Genomic DNA, 13,883 nt, shown 5'->3' with positions numbered 1-13,883 from the left:
GTGCTGTTACCACCCTCTGTCTGAAACCAGGGCCCATTCTGCTTTGATTGGTAGATAGAATCGGAGGATGAAACCCTCTTTATTAGTCACATGCATGCACACAGCAGAGCACACACAGTGAAATTGGTCCTCTGCATTTAACCCATCCTAGTACTAGAAGCAGTGGGCAGCTATTGTGCAGGAGCAATGGGGATGGGGCATTGGAGGTGTCCGGTGCCTTGCTCAAGGGCACCACAGCAGGGCCTAGGAGGTGAACTGGGACCTCTCCAAGTAGCAGTCCACCTTCCATATTTCAAGTTTGTTTGGGGACTTGAACTGGCAACCCTACGATTCCCAGTCCAAGCCCGTACTGACTGAGCCACTGCTGGACTGGTGCAGGTTTTTTGTGATTACAACAATGCTTACAGATGTCCCGCCCCTAAGCCTAACACGTAGATTGTGTTGGAGCGCTAGCCAATAGAAGCGCACGTTTTACACAGTGATGTCATGATGTTATGGAAGAAAATAATAGTGTCACTTTAAGACAAACTTCATATTAAAAGCTTTTGTCATGTGCAATAAATTGAATGTATTTTTTGCCCTATGACGATTAACCTTACATTTGAAACTGATGTAACAGCACAGCTGGAATCATCTACAAATAGGACGTATGAGTCTTTAAAGTTCACTGTTATTGACAACAGATGGAAAAATGACAAATTGACTGCACCATATGTTATCTTTAAAATAGGACACTGTGACCTGGTAAGTAAATGTGTGAGAAAGTGTCCCGGGCTGATCTGAGAATATCTGTAAAGTTCAGACTGCGCTGGAGGCTGGCTGTCTCACGCTGCGTGTCATCAGTCTGATAGTTTCTCTCTGGCACACAGTGTAAAGAGAGAGCAAGAGCGGCACAATGATATGTTTATTGAGAGGCTTTGGATAATAGAAAAGGTGGTGGCTGCTGCTGGAATGTCACAACCATTGACAAAAAACATGAACTCCCTTATCTAGACACACACATACAAACATTCACACACATACACACTCACTCACGCACGCATGCACAGAAACACACACTCACAAACCCATCACTCCAAAAAGAGAATACGGCAATACACAGGACAAGACAGTAATCACAGTTTCTACAAGCTCATTTCTACATGAAAAATTCACGGTTACACATTTATGAGGGAGATTTTCTTTTTAGGCACAGCAAAAGCAATAAGATGTGTATTTCAACAACAACAAAATAATAATAAAACATTTACACATTTTGCACATTTCATACATCCTCAGGGGGTTAGATGGACTGAGTGTTTACACTGGACTCCTATATTTGCAGCCCCTAGGGACTCTGGCAGAAAGGTTGCACTATAGCACCAGAGGAGAAATGTTGTAAGGGGATATGGCGATAAAGGTGAGAGGACAGATAAATGTCAACATGGGTTTTTTAACTAGGACTAGTACCAGCAAAGGACTCAGTCCATCTGGTTTCCCCCTATATACATCTTTATCTTATGTCTTTCTTTCTATATATATACACATTTAGCATTTGCAGAACTTGGGACTGAAACATTTAATATAAATGTAATCCCAGGTCAGACAGTAAAATGGCTATTAGAACATTTTCAGTCTACATATAGCTCCACTGGTCAACGTCCAGCAGCTTTGAAATAGAGTAAATCACACAGATAATACCATAGACAGTTACTTGAGCCTTTTTGCTCTTTTTCTATATTCTCAATTCAAGTTCAGAAAGTCGACTGTCTGTGTAGAACGATTCAGGAGCACGGTTAGTATAGAACGATAATTTAGCAGACCTCTTCTACAACAACCCCAAATCAGACCCTGACGATCCCCCTCGCCTTGTCTTTGGAAAACCTTGTGCTCAGGTAAGAAACACAGTCAGGTTTTTAGAGCATCTGCTGTAGCGGCTGGACTGTGAGAAACACAGAAGCTCTTTGACTGGCTGTAGATTGTGGCCTTGTACTTTTGAAATGAGCACTGCAGAGAAGTAGGCTGGTGTTTTCATTTGTGTGAGGGGAAGGGTTTGTTTAAGCAAGCCTTGGTTTTGTTGTTTTGTTGTTCTGTTGTTTAATCACTACCTAACAGAAGCCTCGAGGAAGCACAGTCAAACAAGGAAGCACTGAGACGATAAACTGTTTGTTTTTTACGCAAAATTTGAAGAAAATTTAAACCAAGTCAAGCTGTGATCTATTTTCCTGGAGTTATAAAGACATGCTTATCTTTAAAGTGTAATTGTTAATACAGTTTTGTTCAATGGTAAATCAATATTTTGGGGGGCAAGGCTGCAATTATGCTTTATGTGCTAGTCGACTGCTCAGTGGTGCATTCAGGCAATCTTTGTAAACTCATGAAGTCATGTGATCATGATATACTTACCAGACGTTGAAATGAGGTGATCTATCGCTGGTAATCATATCACATGGATTACACCAAGGTTGTAAATAATGGAAGGCTTGCATGAACTCCACTATTTGCAGCATGGACGTGTAAATCGCAGGGCATCACAAATAAATGAAAGTATCATGGATATATTTACTTATAACCTGGTCCACTATTTATCTGCTGTTCATCATGATGATGTTAAATCAGAGCTCTAAATGATTTGACGAGGAGAGCTTGAACACACCATTAGTTTCCATCTGTGGGTTACATCGTAGACAATATATCTTTTAATTTACCCATTCAGAAACACATCAACAACCACTGCTTCAATTAACATTTTCTATACATGTAGACAGAAGAACTTTTGAATTCCTGATATCATGGATAACTTGAAGCTGGTATTTTTTATATTTACACTTTCACACTTTTGGGTTGTTTTACTTGTGTGAATGCCTGTCTCTGTGCTACTGGCTGAATCAGCTTCCACAGTGATACTATTGCTTCACATACGGCAGATATTAGCAATTGCTGGATGCTCAGTGGCAGTATTCAAAGCAACAATATACACACACAGCAATGGGATGGCATGTTGGGGCAGGATTTGTAGCCAAAACTTGTTAATTTCAGATCAAACTTTTCATCTTCACAGCTAAAATGGTTTATCACAGTGGAGATGGCATTATGGCGCAGTGTGTATGTGTGTGTATGTGTGTTAGTATTTTCCTGCATGTAACAGACGTGATTGTTTGCAGTGTGATTGTTTAAATAAGCCAGCTCAGCAGATGGAGTTTGCCTCTCACCGCTGGGAAATCTCAAACCCACAATGCACTGGGAGCATCGCCAAATGAGGAAGCGGCAGCAATGAAGAACCAATCACAGCTCGAATACTGGGACAAAAAAAAAGTGCTTTCCCTCCCTCTCTACTTCCCATCGCTGTTCCTCCAGGAATTGCCATTGTTGTGCTATCAATCAACATGAACTGAGTCTAGAGCAGGAGTTAAGTCCTAACTCATGTTCATAAACACACACACACACACACATACACACACACACACACACACAGTAAAAGCGATTAACACAGATCACAAAAGGAAAATGGGGGCAGAGAGAAGTGCGGTTTGGTCCCCATGGTTACGGTTTTGTTTCTGTGCAGGAAAAAACAAACCACGCTGGAAATCCTTGCATCAAATAAATGTCAACACCAGGAAAAACGTTTGCATCTGATTTCTTCACTTTTGTCTGGGTTTGATCAGTAAGTGGGAATGTCTTTTGATGAATTACTGAGCCGCGGAGAGAGAGAGAGAGAGAGGAGTTGATCATGTATTCCCAGCATATTCATGAGGAAAGCAGAATTCACCAAAAACACAGCTCACAATACACTTACACTTAGCAGTTAGCATGACCATTCAGTATTAACTGGTAAAAGCAGCAAATGAACCAAACACAAAGGGCTCCCAGTCAAACCAAGTGATGGCGAGATGTTCATCGTGATGTCTGATCTAATGACATCACATTCCCCTACCAGCAAGGCGGGTTCAGATTTGAGAGTTCATTTTCGTGGTTCATTAATGTTCCTTTGAGCTAATACACAATGGCAAATTCAGCTTTAGAATTGAATAATTTTTATGCATTATCTTTATGTTTGCTAACATTTGATTTTTTCCTTTTTTAGACGCCTGTGAAACAGCATTTAGTTCACTAAGGGGCAATGAACGTCTTTACTGAAAGCCAGGCTAGTGACATTAAGGCAGAGTGAGGCAGGTGTCATTGTATGTTTTTGAAGATGATACTATTGAATTATTTCTCTGGCCAGACATCAGGTTCTTTTGTTTATGATCAGGAAATAAACTTTACTAAAGGCCAATCTGAGCAGCTGCCCAGTATCTGTGATGATAAAATCCTATAATCCTATTCTGTTTGAATATGTTTAAGCATTTTTAAAAAACGCCTTTCATTCCCTGTAGCCCTTCTTTGGCTCGTCTAAAACAAAAAAGACATCTATCCTCTAGTAAACAATCACAGTCCACCGGTGGATTGTCAGATTGTCAACATAAATCGCTACGAACACCTTGATGTGAGGTGTGGATGGACAAGAAATTCTGAGAAATAGGGAGAAGGTGGCTAGTTAGCCCGAGTGTCTTTAAGTCAATCAGATGTTTTGTTTCAGGTTTAGTCCAGTTAGTCCTTTTGTCCACTGCTACTGTAGGCCCAGCAACTGGACGCTGGTATCCCATAGGCTTAGCTGCAGCTGGGGGTCAAAGGTCGGGGGTGTTGTCATCTCCCTGTGCCCATTGGCCCAGTAGCCCCCTCCACATTCCCCCTCCAGGGCTGGTGACAGAGCGGCAAACAGCACAGTGCTGGCGCCTTCTGCGGGAGTCTGAGGAAAACACACACACATTAATGTGTTTAACTAAATGCATTTTTAAATGATAAAAAATCCAAAAGCATAAACATCACAAGGTATAAGAGAGACGGCACAATGACAAGTTCAACATCAAGTCATAACTGCAAAAAACAAATATCGTGTCTCAGTCTGTGTGTGAATGCCAGAGGAGGGCTGGAGTCACTGGATGTTAGTATCAGTGTAAAGAAGGCTCAGGGGGTGTGTGTGTGTCTGTGTGTGTGTGTGTGTGTGTGTGTGTGTGTGTGTGTGTGCTTGCATGTGTTTGAGTATTCATGTTGATGCACTTTAACAATGATCTCAGTGTCAGCTGGGAGACCAGGAGCAGGTTTCAGAGCAGAGATGGGATCACATCCTGCAAGCATCAACAGTAAACAAGAATACGTGTGTCTAAAGCTGTGTGTGTGTGTGTGTGTGTGTGTGTGTGTGTGTTCATTTTGCAGTACGAATAACGATACAGGCAAACACAAATGATTTATGTCGCTGTCTGTTCACTTAGAGAGGTTTAAGCGTGGAAAATGAATGTTTTTTGTGTAAACAAAACAGTTTATTTCCATAGCAACACGCCACTCAATTCATTGCTCATTACGTCTGAAAACTGTCCTCTTTTTTTCTTGATTAAAACCTGGCTGGTTTAGCTTACAGGGCTAATGACGTGTATGCATTTCTTCATAAATCAGTTTATGTGTTGTTGTTGTTGTTGTTCTTATCATTTTATGTGTTTGAAATCAGTATAGAGCATGGTTTCAATTTTATTTAATGATGATAAATTGAGTTTCATTCAGCATGAGGAGGATTTATAATATAATGTCAACAGGAGCATCAATTCAGCATCCACGTTTTTTTAATTTACCAGAGTCTCTATTCATGTGCACAGCTAAAAGCTTTAAGCGGACATAGCAACTTTCTATTACTAACTTATCCCTGCCTTCACTTCTAATTTCGGAGAACCCACTATTCATAGCTGAAATGGATTTGGCAGCAGAAAAATAAATTGTGTCAATTGGTTTCTGATGGCAATATAATTGAATTTAATGAACTGAAAATAAAGTATATTAGACAAGATGCCAACTTCTGAGGCTGGTTCTGCTCGGGCTCAGGAGGTAAAGCCTGTCAACCATTAATCAAAAGGTTGGTGGGCAGCTGTGTCTCTAACTTTTTCAAATAGTATGGATTTGATATTAATGGAACGCTCAGCTGAAACTCTTGAGGATGTATTATTGATCTCACAGACATTAAGGCTCTGATGGTGACTAGAGGTATCCCCACCTTGACACCCCTCTCTGCCTCAACCACCCTTATGAGACTGTCTATTTTTGTTCTGGTCTTTTATTTGAAAGAGGAAGAAGGATGTTATTCCATTGTATATGACTTTACTGCTTTGCCTGCCATGAATACTGCATTTTCCTAACTGTTTTTACTGATTAAAATGACTACTCCGTAAAATGATTTCAGCTTGCGTCCAAAAGTTGCTGCTATTTTCTGTGTTTGTATTTCTCTTCCTTTCTATCCTCTAGCCTTTGGCTTTGCATGTACCTAAATGTAACAGCTCTGGATTAAAAGGTGTCGTAACAGGAGAAAATCACAGTTTGGGTGTTTGTGTGCGGGCTAATGATTACATGCATGAGTTTGTGTGATGAATGTGTTTGCGTATGTGGGGCAGAACCAACCCAAGGGTTGTTCTCAGAGGCAAATGCCTGTGACAATGCCATTTTTGGCTCAAGCACGCACACACGTCTCCTTTTATTAAATCCCAGAGACATTAACGGCATCCTGCGGCCAGCGCTTTAAGCTATGCAAGAAATGTTTTAAAATATAAGTGAACAGTGAACAGCCTGCCTTGGTTTTTACTAGCACAATGTTCAGTGATTTGGATAGACTGAGTGTATATGCATGTGCGCATGCATGAGTGTCTGTGTTTCATCCTGAACCATGTCTGCACCGAGTTTGTTGTTTTGGGTCACTGTGGTACACCTTGAACAAACTTAAACTGTGACGCAGTTTCCCACTTCATATTTTTGGTTAAGAGATCAAAGATATTTAACTTGAAAGATTAAGGGAGGAAGCAGCCGTGAGCTATACAAATGAAAACTTAAACGCTTCTGGCTACAAGCTCTAGATTTGTGTTTTAATACTAGGAATTGAAGTGCCGTTCACTCCGAAACCGAAAAAAGAAGTAGCAAAACTTTCTCAGATTTTGAGTAAACAAAGTTATATAATACATTTTAAAGCAACCATATAAGTAACTGAATCTACATTAAGAGTTAGAGACAACGTATTTGGGGTGGAGAGAGAAATCACTCAGAGGTGAAGTAGAAAAATACCTGTAGAATGACAATAATTTAATACATGAATAAAGCAGATGAAATTCCGGACAGTGTTTTACCCTGAAAAGCAGGCGAGCAATAGCGCTTTGTGCCAGGGAGAGGGGCGTCCACAGGTGGCGATAGAGAGCAGTATCCACCATGCCAGGATCCACAGCACAGGAACTCAGTGGGAAACCTCCAAGCTGCAGCTCCTGGTGGAGGTGGGAACTAAACAACAGCTGTGCCAGCTTACTGTGACAATAAGCATCATGGGCTGAATAACTCTGGCTAAAAGGAAAGAAAACAATAAACACGATCAGACATTAAAAGCACGAAGGGCCTAAGTTTAAATACAAGTATACAATGCTAGTAAAGCTGTTTCTCAGTTCAATCTGAAAGACTGTTACCACAATAAGCCATATTTTTCAATTTCCCTTTAGAATAAAGCCAAGTACTTCTTACAGTGGAAACTTATCAAGAGTTCTATGAGTCCTCGGGCTCAGCTGCTAAATGTAGGACGCACAAGGTCACTGTTGCAAAGAATCTGAAAACAGAAAACATCTTTCGACTGCAGTGCAGCAGTGTCAGCCAGATCTACACGTTTTAATCTAAATATCAGCACGTTTTTCTATGAAAGGTCACAACAGCAGATGTTGCAGGTGCAAATATATTAAAATACACCATCAACAGGAGTGGAAATTATCACCACACTTGAATTTAGTTTCCCTGTTGTTTGTGTATGCCTGTTAAAGTATTAACAGCTCAGATAATCAAGAAGGAAAGATATTTTAAAACCTTTCGTGTCATTGAAATTATTTTAACAACTATTATACCTTGTTTGGATATTACTTTGATACAATATGCCCTGTTTGTCCCACTAAAACCACATCTGAGACAAGACTGAAGTTTTTTTACAAGGCTTTTTTGCCTTTATTGGAACAGCCGAAGATCAACAGTTAAGAAGGAGAGACAGAGGGGGGGACGTGCAGCAGGGTGCCCAAGACTACACTGTTTGAGTAGCTTAAATACTTTTGAAGATTTATGTTGTTATTCATTTGATAACTTGTTGTTTTTTATATTTTAGTCATGTAAAATCAGATTTTTCTTTACAAGCTTTCGCTTTCTTTCCCAAGTATGTTTTTCAGTTAGTACAAGGCAGTTGCAGTCAGGACCTCACAACAGAGGTATTACTGTTAAAAAAATCACTTGTCAAATGTATACCATATAATATCACTGGATGGAAACTTTAAGACATAGTTGTGAGGAATACTGAAAGAATACAAACACTTTTTTCACTTTTACACTTGAAGGCATTATCATTGACCTGCCAGCAAACACAACGGCATTTAGGACGGAAAAAAACATTGGATTGGATTACTTTAGATTTCTTAAAATATCGTGAGAGCTTACTCTGGCAAGGGCTTTCCCCGACCACTAGATGACAATGAAGATACAGTGGTATGCAAAAGTTTGGGCACCCCTCTGAGATTTCATGACAATTTGCTTTTCCTTTATAATAGAAGATCACAGCAACAACATTTGTTTTCCTACAAAGATGTAGACGTTTTAGTGTTTTCCAGACCAAAATTCTTAGGGTAGCATTACATAGTTTTATTATAATAAAATAAAATGCAAAAAATGGGATGTGCAAAAGTTTGGGCACACTTATAAATAGCATTCATTTCAACACCTGTACGGATTTATAGCTGACAGGTTGCTGCACAAAATTGCTTTGATTAGCTCATTAGACCTTCAATTACAAAGACAGGTGGAACCAATCATGAAAAAGGCTATTTAACATAGGTAATAGCTGGCTGTGCCTGGCCTAGGTTCTTTCTTAGGGAGTGGCAAGATGGGGACCTCAAAACAACTCTCCACTGACCTGAAAGCTAAGATAATCCAACATTATAAATTAGGAGAAGGGTACAAAAAATTATCTGACAGGTTTAAACTGTCTGTCTCCACAGTCAGAAACGTAGTTGTGAAATGGAAGGCCACAGGAACAGTCCGTGTGAAGGAAAGATGTGGTAGGCCGACAAAAATAGGGGAAAGGCACAGGCGAAGGATGGTGAAAATGGTCACAGAGAAGCCACAGACCACCTCCAGAGAACTACAACAACATCTGGCTGCTGATGGTGTAGTTGTTCACCGTTCCACAATCCAGCGTACTTTGCACCAGGAAGAGCTCATTGGAAGGGTGATGTGCAAAAAGCCTTTCCTGAGTGTTAATCACAAGAAGAGTCGCATGAGGTATGCAAAAGCACATCTGGACAAGCCAGAAGCATTTTGGAACAAAATACTGTGGTCAGATGAGACCAAGATTGAGTTATTTGGTCATAACATGAACAGGTATGCATGGCGAAAAAAACACACTGCATTCAATGAAAAGAACTTGTTGCCCACTGTAAAATTTGGTGGAGGATCTATCATGTTATGGGGCTGTGTGGCTAGCACAGGTACTGGAAAACTTGTTAAAGTTGAGGGCCACATGAATTCCTTACAGTACCAGGAGATTCTTGACAAGAATGTTCTAGAGTCAGTCACAAAGTTGAAGCTACGCCGGGGTTGGATTTTTCAGCAGGACAATGATCCTAAGCACCGATCAAAATCCACCAAGGAATTCATGCAGAAGCACAGGTACAATGTTCTGGAATGGCCATCCCAGTCCCCAGACCTTAACATCATTGAAAATGTATGGATTTATTTGAAGAAGGCTGTCCATGCACGGAGGCCAAGAAACCTGACTGAACTGGAGACGTTTTGTGTGGAAGAATGGGCCAAAATACCACCTGCCAGGCTTAAGGGACTTGTCTGTGGCTACAGGAGGCGTCTACAGGCCGTTATTGCAGCAAAAGGAGGCAATACTAAATATTAATGGAATTATTTCTTAGGGGTGCCCAAATTTATGCACATGCCTATTTTTGTTTGAATGCACATAAACATGTTTCTGTTTGACCAATAAAAGTTATTTCACTACTGAGATGTTTCTGTTACCATAAGGTATAACATATGTTAAAATGAAGTTGCTGCTTCAAAAGCTCAGCAAGTGACAAACTGATGCAGTGGTTTTCCTAAGGGGTGCCCAAACTTTTGCATACCACTGTATTTACGCTGGTAATGCTACAGGACAGCAGTGCTGCTAACGGGGATGATACTGAGCCAACTGGAGCCAATATTTGTCCACTAATGCAAACAGCAAAATGAGAAAATTGCTCTGGTGACAGCACAAAGGTAAAGAACACTAACACAGTGCAGTATTGGCTTACTCCTGTGTTACACATTTTTTGTATTTATTTGTATTTGTTGACATCTTGTGTGATCATCCGACCGATGTTGCCAAGCTTACAGGTCTTATCAATAAGTACAAAATATGATTTCAGTTAACATAAACAGGAATTACCTTTCACACATTGTCTAAATGTTCTTTACATCTGCTTTTTGTGAATGGCAAGCTGAGTATTATATCATTTAATTAAGTTGTGATTGCTAAAATGTGGGTGAGTGCGTTTGTCAGCTTACCAGCTATTTAAATCATTTAGTCTGATCTCGCCGACGCGGTGGGCAGAGGAGGAGACGTTGACCACTCGTGAGAAGTAACCACATTTCCCAGAATCCTTCAGTGCATCCAGGAGCAGCCAGGTCAACAGGAAGTGGCCTAGGTAGTTCACACCAAAGTGCTGCTCGAATCCATCCTCAGTACGGCCTTCGGGAAGCAGCATGACACCCGCTTGAAAAACAAACACACACACACACACACACACACACACACACACACACACACACACACACACACACACACACACACACACACACACACACACACACACACACACACACACACACACACACACACACACAAGCTTTTAGAGCACAGTAGTAGTCTCTAATAAATGATGTGCCGTTATTAACACAGAGGAAGTTGTGGTAGGTTTTATAAATTACATCGGGTTCATATGACAGGGCCGTGGGCAAATATCAGACATAAAAGGGTTGCTCTGATTGATGAGCCAACCTGCAACATACTGGCACAAAAACATTTTAATTCCACCGCTGTGAGAGGATTTTGACTTGTTCTCATGAATATTAGATGAACTACTGAATATGCAGCATGCAGTCGACACAGAAAAGAACATGACATCTCCATCACTCACCATTATTGACCAGGATGTTTAGCGGCAGGTCCCGCTCCTTGAAGCTCCGGACAAATTGACGGACAGACTGCAAAGACGCTAAGTCCAGCTTGGTGAACTCCACTGGATTCGAAACATACACACACACAGAGGGACACACATAAGAGTCATTGTAAATGGATTATTTCTTCAAGCAGTTTTGGATGTAAGACATCAAAGAGTGTATTAATCATCTATTACAGCAGGCTTGGTGGGTTCTTAAAGTACAATACTGGCAGCGCTACGCTTCTGTTGCTACAGCACATTATTTCAAACCTAAAACTTCCTCCTGAGCTCCATCAAAGCTTAACACAACGTTCTATCAGCTCTAATGTATGATAAGAAACAGGTAACGACGGCGAGGCCCAGGAGCAGCTATCATCAAAGTGTGAAAGTGATTTGCTGCGCTTACGTGTAAGTGTATGCTGTGTGCTGAGAAATGACTTTGTTTTTATTTTAATACCTTTAGAGCTATTTGAAAGCAATGAAAGGACCCCTCTAATTAGCCAATAACTGATATGGGATTGCTGTGAATGGTTTTAGTCCCTCCTGTCAGTCATGTAATGCATTTGATAGTTTTACTCCGGCAACCTGTTTGTCAGAGAATGTAAATAAAATCTAACTTAATCTAAATATTTTCTCGTTGATATCAGTATTTTGAAAATTCAAACCCAAATCATCTGATTCCTTATTACTCTTTAGATACTTTCTGTCCAGTTGTGGAGCTTTGTATAGCACTTATTTTCAGTCCTCCCCCGTCACCTTTATTTACTGCTGCAATAAATAACAGTGAAGATGTTCGTCTGTCTTTCCCCTGCAGGCTCTCCGTTGGTGGAATGACCTTCCCAATTCCACAGGACTGCACAGTCACTCCTAATCTTAAAAAGCAGAAATCTCATTTGCCACTCCACGTCGTCTGCAAATTATAGCCTTTCATTTCATTTCCCAGAACTTGGCTAGAAAAACAAATAATTGGATTGTTAAAATACTGCTTGTCCTTTCTGAAACTTTGAATGTGAAATTGGCATCGGTTTGCTGCGAACCACAACATCTCTCATCAAAATAAAGGTAATATAAATGCAGTGTGTCGAAATAAATACGTCACAAGTACAAAACACATGTTTAGTAAATAAGGATTACTTTACGATAGTTTAAGATTGCTATTGAGTGAGCTGTTTCAATGCTTCCCTGTTTTACTTTTAATTTACTATGGATGACAGGAGTAATATTGTATATTTATGCGACATGTAGGCCTAAAGGTGCAAAAGCCTCAGGATTGTTCACTCGTTTAGACTTTTTTTAAATGGTAATTGACCTAATCCAACCCAAGCCCATGAAATGCATGGAAAATTGGAATGAAGGCCATACAGATATGTAAATATACTTGTTTCCTCTTGAATGACTTTTTATTATTTGATTAATTACATGCTGAAACCTACTGAAACAGAAGGACTAAAACACAAGCATGAAGACCATGTACTTCAACCATCACGAAAATGATTCATTGTTCCCCCCTATAAATCCGTTCATCCTGCAAAGGGTCAAACATAACGGACACAGACAGGAAGAGGACGGAGGAAAGAGCGTTGATGGAGCTGAAAGAGGAAAAAGCCGCCCTGACGGATGAGAGTACATCCATTCCTGATGAAGGTCTGATAGCAGCCCTATCTCCACGCCACACAACTCTCCTCCCCCTGAGTGTGTGTGTGTGTGTGTGTGTGTGTGTGTGTGTGTGTGTGTGTGTGTGTGTGTGTGTGTGTGTGTATTCATAAGTGCGCCCTGCCTGTCAGTCCCCCCCTGTCCTCTTGAGTGGGCTCCCTCGGGGTCTGGCCCTTTCAGACAGGCCAGTCATATCTAAAAAGCTCACTGGGGGTGAAATGCCATCGATCCGCTGTAGGCTTGCTACCACCAGCCCTCAATTACGACACCAGGATGTTCTATAGAGCTGAGCTTCCTCCACTCAAACTCTGATTTGTTTTGGTTTATATTACAGAGATATTATTTTAAAATGAATGACAGGAACTGCCTCATGCAGTTTTAGAACCACTGGTTACCATTTCTAATTATTTACATTTATGAATGGAGAAGTGTTCAGGGGGGCAGGAGTCAAAGGATGGTTTCATGGAAGAGTAGTGAATTCTAACTCAGACCTTGTGTACACCTCTTCAACACAAACAGCTCTGATTCTGCATCTCAACCAGTTCATCTGGATGGAAAGCAGACACAATAGTGCAATGCAATTGTAAATTTGAACACAAACATGAGAATTGCCACATCAGTGCCACTGTAGCGCTGACAAAATAAAAGCCTGTTTATACAGGGCTTTTTAAGTTTGATAAGATTTCATTAAAAAATAAGTTACTAAACAGTTTTCATAGTTGAGTCTATTCAATCTAAGTATTTGAACAGATACATGGCAGTTCAGACAGTCAAAATGAAACATGTGTTTCAGTAGTTAATCCCATTTAATCTAGCTTGGTGCAATAGTTTGTTCTTCCAGCTAGACCTCAACATACAACTCTGTAAAAGCTCACCTTAACATGCTCTGATACTCTTCCACTCTTACAGCTATCCTCATCCTGGGAGCTCATCCTGAACTAATTATTTTGTAAGTCA

At 40.5% G+C, this 13,883-nt stretch overlaps 1 protein-coding gene across 2 annotated transcripts in view; it reads right to left on the bottom strand.

The window, feature by feature from the left end:
• Positions 1-2,655: 2,655 nt before the first annotated feature.
• The window catches only part of LOC134867888 (dehydrogenase/reductase SDR family member on chromosome X-like), a 36,335-nt gene continuing 25,107 nt past the window's right edge, over positions 2,656-13,883 (bottom strand). For both annotated transcript variants that reach the window (XM_063888759.1, XM_063888760.1), the window contains 4 exons: positions 11,250-11,351; positions 10,618-10,825; positions 7,179-7,386; positions 2,656-4,768 (listed from right to left, as the gene is read on the bottom strand). In XM_063888759.1, the coding sequence (XP_063744829.1) occupies positions 4,589-4,768; positions 7,179-7,386; positions 10,618-10,825; positions 11,250-11,351 (698 nt within the window). In that variant the 3' untranslated portion in view covers positions 2,656-4,588. The remainder of the gene's footprint in view (positions 4,769-7,178; positions 7,387-10,617; positions 10,826-11,249; positions 11,352-13,883) is intronic.

This window comes from Eleginops maclovinus, chromosome 7, assembly GCF_036324505.1.
Source record: "Eleginops maclovinus isolate JMC-PN-2008 ecotype Puerto Natales chromosome 7, JC_Emac_rtc_rv5, whole genome shotgun sequence".
Classification (NCBI taxonomy): domain Eukaryota; kingdom Metazoa; phylum Chordata; class Actinopteri; order Perciformes; family Eleginopidae; genus Eleginops; species Eleginops maclovinus.
The sequence above is the reverse complement of the archived record's forward strand: the minus strand, read 5'-3'. Positions and strand labels throughout refer to the sequence as shown.